This window comes from Poecilia mexicana, unplaced genomic scaffold (genome assembly GCF_051168715.1).
Source record: "Poecilia mexicana isolate PSO_F unplaced genomic scaffold, ASM5116871v1 scaffold_11, whole genome shotgun sequence".
NCBI classification, from domain to species: domain Eukaryota; kingdom Metazoa; phylum Chordata; class Actinopteri; order Cyprinodontiformes; family Poeciliidae; genus Poecilia; species Poecilia mexicana.
The window spans coordinates 21,926,274-21,936,304 of record NW_028263380.1 but is presented as its reverse complement, the minus strand read 5'-3'; the positions used below and the strand labels follow the sequence as shown (position 1 = coordinate 21,936,304).

The 10,031-nt window shown below is 38.9% G+C and overlaps 2 protein-coding genes across 2 annotated transcripts; both read left to right on the top strand.

Moving 5' to 3' along the window:
* The first annotated feature begins 1,970 nt into the window (after window positions 1–1,970).
* Window positions 1,971–5,651, top strand: LOC106932923 (uncharacterized). Its single transcript, XM_015011884.2, has 2 exons — window positions 1,971–2,649; window positions 3,375–5,651. Exons 1-2 carry the CDS (start codon window positions 2,376–2,378, stop codon window positions 4,241–4,243), a joined length of 1,143 nt encoding a protein of 380 aa, XP_014867370.2. The 5' UTR covers window positions 1,971–2,375; the 3' UTR covers window positions 4,244–5,651.
* Window positions 5,652–6,452: 801 nt separating this feature from the next.
* On the top strand, window positions 6,453–9,755 carry LOC106932924 (uncharacterized). The gene is made up of 2 exons (XM_015011885.2): window positions 6,453–6,915; window positions 8,166–9,755. The coding sequence occupies exons 1-2, from the start codon at window positions 6,717–6,719 to the stop codon at window positions 8,789–8,791; spliced, it is 825 nt and encodes a 274-aa protein (XP_014867371.2). The 5' UTR covers window positions 6,453–6,716; the 3' UTR covers window positions 8,792–9,755.
* Window positions 9,756–10,031: the final 276 nt, after the last annotated feature.

The following is a 10,031-nucleotide window of genomic DNA, read 5'->3' as shown; positions in this document are numbered from 1 at the left end:
TGATAAACCATTTTCACTTAGTGATGGAACAGCAAAAACTACAGCAGCTTTGTTGTTATTTCTATGCATTAAACTTCATATGAATGAAGTTTAATGTATTTTGTTTTGCATGTATTTTGTGCCTAACAAATGTTTTAAAAGTTGCCATGAAGCACTTTGTGATTTGTAAAATGTGCTATATAAATAAAGTCCACTTACTTATACTTGATTTCTTATTTAATAATAAATGTGTACACTAAGAAAAATGCAGTCAGAGCCAAATTATAAAACAGTATATTTTAAGAATGTAACCTTGCATTATGAAGAAGAAGGTAGAGACTGAACATAACTTTTGGTTGTTAATTTGTTCATGTTTCCAATGTGCTCTGTGCGAAACTGCTAACTTTAGCCCTGAAACCTGTCTGCTGCCATGGTTCGTTAGTGATGCATGTCTGTTTCCGTGTCCAAGAAGTTTGAAGAGAGAAGTGAAAATCTGCATTTTATTAACCAACAGCTTCCTGTGAAGTCTTTTTTTGTTTTGTTTTAAAACATTTTTTCATTTTGTCTCTTCACTGACTTCTATTGAGTCTTGCTTTTTACATCGTTCTATTTCTACCGTTGCCTTTTTATTACAAAGTATTTGTGCATCCTGCAAAAAACAAAGCAAATTGTTTTGTTTTGAACAATGGTTTAACTTCTGTCATAAATGGGACTCTGCAAAAAAAAAAATGCAAAAAATGTTTGCATGTCCAAATCATATGATGGATCCAACATGGCTTGGGAAAACTTAAAGACCAACGGCTAACAGTCAGGTATTCATGTTTGGATGTCCCAAAAAGGGGCAATTTCAAGATGTTATAATGAGCAAATATTTCAACTGTGTAGATAATTTTCTTAGTAATTTTATTTTGGGTAAATGAATCTCGCAAAGCAGAATTGCAACCGGACTGGAAAAAATAAAAAATAAAAAAAACCTATTGATACGAAATGTAATTTTACAAAAGTGATTTAGTTTTTCTCTAAAATATCAATATTATTATTGCATCAGCAGGTTATTCTGGCTTAATTTTTACTGTTCCATAATACTCTTTCACACATTCATAAAAAGAGCGCTAGGGTGCCCAAGTCTAATTTTCTAACCCTTCAGGTTTTACATGTTTTCTTTCTCCAACGCAACAGAAACAAATGGCTGAATTGCTCTTCAGTAGTTTATGACCTCTCTCTGCAGAGGCCTGCTCACAAACCATTCATTTGATTGAGAAGTGGGGGAAACTGGATCTTCACATTCTGCAACTCCAGGAATTTAATATTTTATCAGAAGCCTTAAGAAGAAGGAAGTTAATAATCTATTAACCTTTTTATTGCAACTTCAGTTACACAAGACCCTTCAGTGTACAGGAAGATCTTTTTATAGTGCTCACTGTACAGACAGGATGCCTATTTCCATTGGCTAGACATTTTTGGGCTGATGGTGCCCTCTTGTGGTGCACTGCCCTGAGCAGAAAGCTAACCATAAGAAAAAAATGTACGTGTACAGTAAAGTATAATTTCTCCTATCTATGAAACATATGCTTGTTCTGTCAGTATTGCAGGTTTTTCGGCACTGGATGTGGTTAAACATGCTCTTATAAATGAGTTGATTTTGCTTCTGCTTGGCTGAAATAGATTCATAGGTATGAATTGTTTTCAGTTCACACTATATTGCTTGAGGTTCTTCCTAAACTGAACACAGTTGTTTATCATAATTCATATTCATTGTTTCAGCTTAATACTACAGAAAAAAGTCTGTGCATTATTAGAAGATGGCATATAGCTTCTCTTCTTTTTTTCTTCTTTTTTTAGTTATAGAGACAATGATGTTACGTTTAGCACTCCATAGTTACATTATTTTCTTCCGATTAAAACAGTTTGTTCTTGATTTAGTGGTACTTGAAGTGATATTCAGAAGTTTTCTTCAAGTAAGACAGCAATACTTTGCAATAATATAACTCTACTAATCTTGACAAGTACACTGTGATAAAACTACCAGACTATTTTTCTCCCAATGTTAATTAAACTTCCTATGCCCGTGGTCCCTACACGCGCACGTTTGCCCTCCCAACACAAGGGGCACTGTCAGGAAACGGCCGCACTAGAACACCGGAACCATTTCTAACTTTCATCCAAAGATTTTTCCGGACGAGTTTCTTGTACGGACCCGGCTTCTGCTTTGTTTACTTTTTATTTTATAGCCTCAAATCTACCAGCAAATATCTTATTAGTAACATTTTCAAACCCCTAACTCTCGTCTATGTCTCTCGTTTTTTCCTTTTATCTATGAACACGTATTTTAATGCCAATATATATGAATTTTATTTTACCTTTCTGAACATACAGGCGCTTAGGAAGGTGCAGTCATGTCCGCTGAGCGACAAATGTTCCCGTCGCTGTTCTCTCCGCCGCCTTTCGCTGCAGTCGGAGCGGTAGAAAGTGGCGTGGAGCCTGTGGGCATTCCCCAGTCAGAGGTGGAAACATTCAGGATGTTCCTGAACGAGCGGCTGACGGCAGCAGTGGAGGACATTCTGAGCGTGTTCGGGAAGACAGTGGCTCGGTACCAGGAGCAGATAAACTGCCAGCAGCGGGAGCTGGACAGCCTGAGGTCCGGGGAGCGAGAGTGGAGCCGGGCAACAGGTTGGTTTGTGTGAACTGGAGAAAATAGTTACTGCTTTTTAATATCAAAAATGCTAAAAAATGACATTCAATAACCTTTTACTCTTAAATGCGAATGTTAGTTTAATTTTGAAAACATTGTTTCTTTATATATATTTTTTGACAGCGGTATTTATATAACCGTTCAAAACGTTTAAAAACACATCTAGTAAAATGTATTTTTATGTGATAGACCAGCAGAAAGTAGGGCATATTTGTGATGCAGAAGGAAAAAGCTAAGTTGTTTTCTATATTTCTGTGATTATGTGCGAGTCTAACCCAGGTTGTCCGAGTTGTAATCATGTTTTATGTGGCACTCACACCACAATTCAAGAACAGACAGATTTGATAGCTTGGGCCATATGTTTGGTGTTATCACATGAAGACCAAACATGTAAAAAGAAAAGATGCAATTTGGGTGACAAATCATGAAAAAGTTAAATTGAAGCAAATACTTATTTTTTTTTTCCAAGTAGAGAATATTTTGAAAGAAAATCTTGTGTGAAACATTTGGAAATATAAAAATAGTTTCCTGAAACTTGATGAAGCCGAACTAGCATGCTAACAGTTTATATATTTTTTATAAATATATTGATAAATGTCTTGTAAAGTGTCTAACATAAAGATTACTGTTGAATAAATTTTTTAATTGTTCTTAAGCCGGACCTGGTAGAAAGTGAGCTTTCTGTGGTTGTTTCATCTTTTAGAGCCCCTGCAGGACTCATCCTGGATGAAGAAATGTCCTGAACACCAGACCCTTGATGCCCCGCTGTTTCATACTGACAATCTTATTGAGAAAGTTGTCGACACCTCAGCTGCTCCGATTAAATCAGAAGGTGTGGATGAGGATTGTGGAGAGTCGACAACATGTCATCACCCCAGTTTAACACACCAGCTGGATCCAGAAGCAGCGAGCGATGAGCGAGTTATCTGTGAGGACTCTGACACGGAGAACAGCGAGGACGGCTGGAGAGACGATGCCACTTTGTGGAAGTCAGAGGAAATGGCAGAAAACAAAGATCCCAGCTCCAGTTCAGAACCTCAGGGCTCCACTGATCTGCCACAGTTTGGCTGCCAGGTTTGTGGCATCACCTTCCAGAAGATGGGCTACCTGATCACCCACGCTGCAGTGCATCAGGAAACCTGTGGAGTTTGTGGAAAACAGATGGAACAAACGGAAAGCCTCAAGCTTCACCTGAAAGCTCACCGAGAAACGACGTTCCGCTGCAGCGTCTGTGGGCAGAGCTTCACGCTGCGGGGGAACCTCCGCATCCACATGAAGATCCACTCGGGCGAACGGCCGCACAGCTGCAGCATCTGCAGCAAGAGCTTTGGCCGGCGGGCGTCGCTGGTGCGCCACGTGCGCAGCCACATGGGCGAGAAGCCGTTCGCCTGCATGTACTGCGGCCACAGCTTCACGGAGAAGGGCAACCTGACGGTCCACCTGCGGACACACACAGGAGAGAGGCCGTACCGGTGCTCCAGGTGCGCCCGCAGCTTCAGCCAGCTGTCCAGCTTCTATAAACACCCGTGTCAGAAGAAAGGCCTGATCTGTGCCGCCATCACTACCACCTGACAGCTGGGACACGCGAGCGGCTGTAGAAGGGCTTCCCCTGTGAAACAGAGCAAAGTAATGGACACTTTTATCAAAGTAACATTTCATCAGGGTTTATTGATGACTAGAAACTTTTTTTTTATTCTCTCCGTTTCAAATCAGTCATTTTATCTTAATTTTAGGATTTTTTTGTCTTCAAACCATGGGATTAATATACATAAATATTTAAATCCATAACTTTTTGAACACCTGTCGAAGCACTAACTGAGCCTTGCTCTTTGTAATTACAGATATTTTTTGTTTGGTTCATTAGATCAGAAATATTGAAGAAAAACACTTCATTCACTTTTCTCCAGCTTTATCTTAAACAATAAAGCAATAAACGTTTTGAAAAATTGTAAAAAAAAAAAAAAAAAAAAAAAAAGTGGGCATAATAGAATTAAATGCCACATTAAAACATCTTGAAAAATTCTGCTGAAAAAAACCCAAATCTGCTCCAAATAAATGCAGTAGGTGCAATAAACAATTTTCATGCAGCTGCACACCCTTAGATTAATACTACGTACATTTTCATTTAATTCCAGCATTTAGTTTTCTTTGGCAGAAGTCATATCTTCATGCCCACATCTTGGCTCGGTAATGTAGTATTCCCAAACACTTCCTGCCTAAATTGTCCAACTCTATCAGCTCGAGAGGACTTCTCTGTCCATGTCCCTCTTCAGATGTTCTCAAAATTGATGGCTGTTCCTATATGGGCAACCACCTAGGGCGGCATCTTGTGGGGGCGGCTTGAGACTGCCCCATACCCCCAAAGCCCAGTCTTACAATAATTAGCAGTTTATTACATCCTTGTTTTATTGTTGTTATTTTGGATCTTGTTCCCACTAACATTTATTCTTAGCTGTGTAAAATGTTTGGACATGATTCATAATGGTCTCAGTTGTTTAAACACTCAAAATACTGGAGTATCTATAGTGATGTGAAAGGCTTTTAAGAGACCATCATACAAGTTTATTCTTTTTTACTACTCTACCTCAGTTTTTACTTATTGTTGGAATGTGTGTTATGTGAAAAATATGTGTCTTATAAAACTATGGGACTATTTAAAATGAAGGGTTTGTGGTGAATTGGCTCAACCGTCAATTTTTGTTGCAAGTTTTCTAATCAGGTTCTGTCTTTACATGCGGCTCTGTCATTGGAAATATTTTGTTGGAAAAGACATTTGCAGTTCTCTTCGGTAAAGTTGTCTCTTTAAGATTAAGACTTTTCTTATTTTTATACCGATTCTAATTTCTTATGCCCTTGACTAAAGTTAGCACAATTTGTCTGGATAAAAGTTGAGACTTTTGTTGTGTGGAATATTACAATAAATACACGTTTGTAGGAAGAAAACCAAAGCTTCATTAAATAAACTAAGATTTGTCAGAAACTGTTTTTTGATTTTTTCAGATTGTTTTGGATTGATGCAGCCAGTGTTATATTTTTATATACCTTAGTACAGCTTACACCTTTGAGATGAGATCACTTAATGCAACTGTATTAGTTATTATTTGATGTAATGTTAAGTCAGAGTTTTGAGAATTCAAATTTTGTTGTAAAAAATGTAAAAACAACATTATTTGAAATAATTAGAACATTATGAGCTGAAAATAGAGCAAAGCGAAGCAACTCTTTGGTTTCTATCTGCACTTGAGAAGCAGTAGGTAGAAACCTACCTGCTGCTGATGCAGTTTCCAGACTATGGGTAATGATCTGAATATGTAAGAAGTAGACAGATTGGATTGGATTGCTAATTATAGACTGTAAAATAGAAAATTAAAACAAATGACTTTTTTTCTCAGATTTAATGTGGGTCTTATTTTCAAAAGAAAACTTGTATTTCTTTACAAAGAAATTAAAATGGGAAAAAAATAATTTGCCAAATAAAAGACATTTTGTAAAATCAGGTGTGAAGCCTCAATTTTAACACAGCATAGTAACATTTGGGACATAGACAGAACATTTTACCAGAAATATAAAAGTATTGATAATTATCAAATGTAAATCACTATGGAATATTCAATTATAGTAATATAGAGGAATTAAAATATGTGAACATTTTAATTTTAAAAATGTAGAAAACCAATTGGAAATTTTTTTCAAACATACCTTAGCAATTTTAAATGTAAAAAAAGGAAGCAAAAATAATTGTCAACAGTATAAATACGAAGAAATAATTTTTAAAAAGTTTTATTTTTCTATTGTTGAAAATAGACGTCATGATAAAACATTTGCGTCAATGTTAAATTGTAAACATGAATCTTATTTAAAACTTGTATTGAGCCTTCCTCACCAGGTGGGGGCGCTGGAGGGCTTTCACTGGATTTCTTCGGACCCCTCACAGAAGTTAACCTGGAGCCGTAGCTGGTACACAAGTCACCGGATCGCCACAGTTTTTTATCCGGCGTTTGATCCGATTTCTCCTGGTTAAGAATCCTCTCAAGTTACCGCTGAAATGTCGAAAATCGAGATGTTGCGGCTTCTGATCAACCAGCGGCTTACCGCGGCTGCAGAGGAGATTTTCGATGTGTTTGGGAGAACCATAGTGGAATATGAGAAGGAGATCTCCCGCTCCAAGCTGGAGATTGACCGCCAGCGCCGGCTGCTGGAGCTCTCCAGGAAGCCGCGGATCTCCCTGCAGGCCGACAGCTCAGGTAGGGAGACGCTTCACCGGACTTTGGGGTTTCTATCTGGAAATAACTGCAGCTCCATCTCTGGCTTCATGAAAATGTTCGGAGAGTCAGGATCAGTTTCATTTGGCAACAACAGTTATTTATTACATCTTTCAGTTGAGCCCATATAAGCAAGTTGTTTTTGCTCTAAACATTTTTCTATTTTCTATTTTCTTTCTTCTTTGTCCATTTATGTTTAAGACGAGAAATCTGAATTCAGTCTTTTAACTGAATAATCCTCAGTTCTTTTGAAAATCATGTTGGAACTGCACAATTGCTTAAAAACATAATAAAGGAGTCTCCTTGATCTAATACAGTGCTTCTCAATCCCAGTCCTCAGCCCCCCTGCTCTGCTTGTTTTAGCTGATTCAAATGATTGCATCACCATCAGGTTCTGCAGAAGCCTGTTAATCACCACAGATTCAATCCAGGTGTGTGGCAGAAGGGAAGCGCCTAAAACATGCAGGGCAGGGGGGCCTGAGGCCCGGGGCTGAGAAGCACTGATCTAATGCAACCACAGAATAAAAGTGGAAGCGACAAAAGTGCAAGGACAGAGCAGAAGCAATATAAAAATCTATATATACACAGTAAAATCAGGTGAATATAGAAAGTACTCAAACAGTATTGTTTGAAATATAAATAAATTCCAGGTGTAGGCAATAAACCTGGAATTTATTTATATTTCAAACAATACTGTTTGAGTACTTTCTATATTCACCTGATTTTACTGTGTATATATATATTTTTATATTGCTTCTGCTCTGTCCTTTATACTGCTGTAACAATGTAAATTTCCCCACTGTGGGATTAATAAAGGAATATCTTATCTGTGACTCCAGCTGCAGACTACACTTGAATGGGCTTTACTTTACAATCCTTCCTTGCTTTACAGAAGCAAATTTTCCTTCCACTCAACCTTCTTAATAAACCTTATTAATGACACTGGTGACTTCTTTGCCATTGACTTTTTGTGCCTTGCCCTGCCTGTAGAAGGCGCGAGTCTTGGTGTTTTTAAGTAAAAGTATTCGGATCCCCTCTTACTTTCTCAAGCAAGGATGTAACATTTCTGTTTTTCATTGTCATTTGTCTAATTTTCCATAATTATCAAAATGAGCAGAATTAAAAGATTGAAACATAGTTCTCTCTGTTGTTTTGTCAGATGATGATGAAGCTGAGCATTTTATGGTCTAACAATAAAAACATGCTGACTTTGTTTTGGTTGTGCTCTGCAGCCGCCTCCGAGAAGCAGGACTGGAGCTCCAGCGTACAGCTCAACGAAGAGGAACCGCCGAGTCGCATCAAAGAGGAGGATGTGTGGCCAGACCCACCGGGCGAGAACAACGTGGGTTTTCTGTTGTTCCAGAACAACTTGGCAAGAACGCAACAGGACAACGACTCCACCGGGTCTCTGGGCTCAAAGTTCCGCCAGGACCTGGACGAGCCGGACGTCGATCCGCAGCCCGGAACGTCAGTCCAACAGACCTGCTCTGAGCTCAAGGATGATCAACCCGTAGCTGCAGGAAACAGCCAGCATGACTGCGTTGACATGACCCTCCCTAAAGTAGCGGACTCCTACGTCTGCACCATCTGCGGCCAAGCGTTTTACCAGCGCAGTCAGTGGGCCAAACACACGCGGATCCACCGAAAGGTTGACGGCAAAGGCGACAAATCGTTCACGTGCGACATTTGCGGGAAGAGACTGACGCGGTCGGACGGCTACCAGAAGCACCTGCGGGTCCATACGGGCGAGAAGCCGTACAGCTGCCACGTGTGCGGCCGCAGCTTCAGCGACAACTCCAACTTCAAGCGGCACATCCGCAGACACATGAAGGAGAAGTCCCAGCAGAGCTCAGGCTGAGCGAGGCAGCGGTCGCAACCACCACTGAACGGACGCACAAAACTACTTCAGTGTTTCTCTAACTGTCCTTTTTTTTAAATCAAGTCTGTTCTTGGACATTAGAATGGATTATGTACCTTTTAGCTGCCATTGTTTTTAGTGATCTGCTGCACAATGGTAGCATTGCTGCCTTGCAGGAAGAATGTTTGAATCCCAGCCTGGGTATGCCTTCCACATGCAAAAGACTGTTCGATTGACTGCTCTCTACAAATTGTCCTTCGGTGTGTGTGTGCGTGTGTGTGTGTGTGTGTGTGGCCCCGCCTATCGTCCAGTGACTGTTGGAGATGGGAAGCAGCCCAGTCATATTTTTGTGAGCTAATTACAGTTTTGTAAAGTTCTGACCTGCTGAAATCCCTGCACCAACTGTGTCATGTTTCATTCAAAATCTAATTTCTTTTCATTTTTATTTGGGACTGAATTGTTTCTTATTTTTTATAAGTATTTCTGCCTTAAATCTGTCTTTGGAAAATTACAAAGACATATCGTTCAGGTTTCTGGACGTAGATGTTTGATTTTGCACTTATAAAACAGAACTGAAAATGAACTTTTGTCAGACTTTTAGCTTTTTTGTTGTTTTTTTTTCATCTTTTTTACTTGTGCAAAAGACATAAAAGTGCACTATTACACTGGATGGCTCAGTTTCTACAAGATAATGAGCTACAATAAGTTGAAGTGTCTGAATTAATGTTTGAGGATAAAGTTATAGGTGAAGTTTATGAGTGGCGCTGCATGTCAGCAAGATTATACTAATCACAGTGAGGGGGAAAAAGACCTTATGGATATGTGAATCACAGGGAATTTAAAAATAGGGGCATTTTAAATTGACTTCTTTAATTGAATAAAAGGTTTACACAGATGATAGAGTTCAAAAGTGTACATGTTTAAATGCTGTGTTTCTGTGATCAAAATAAATATTTCAAAACTTTTTTTTCCACCTTTGGTATAACTTTCCCCTTGCACAATTTTACCAGGAGACAAACAGATCAGATTTTATTTTCTTGGAAAGACTAGACCAGAACCAGAGTCGGTTTTTAAGCCCGTTATGAATCTCTGATGTTCTGGAGAAGGCGTTCGGACTTTTACATCATCAATAAAAAATCTTGGTGAACAAATGAATGCAGCACTGGATGAAAATAAATTTTGTGACGTTACAGAAGCTTATTGAAACAGTGAATGGTTGTCGTAATCACAGATGAAATAG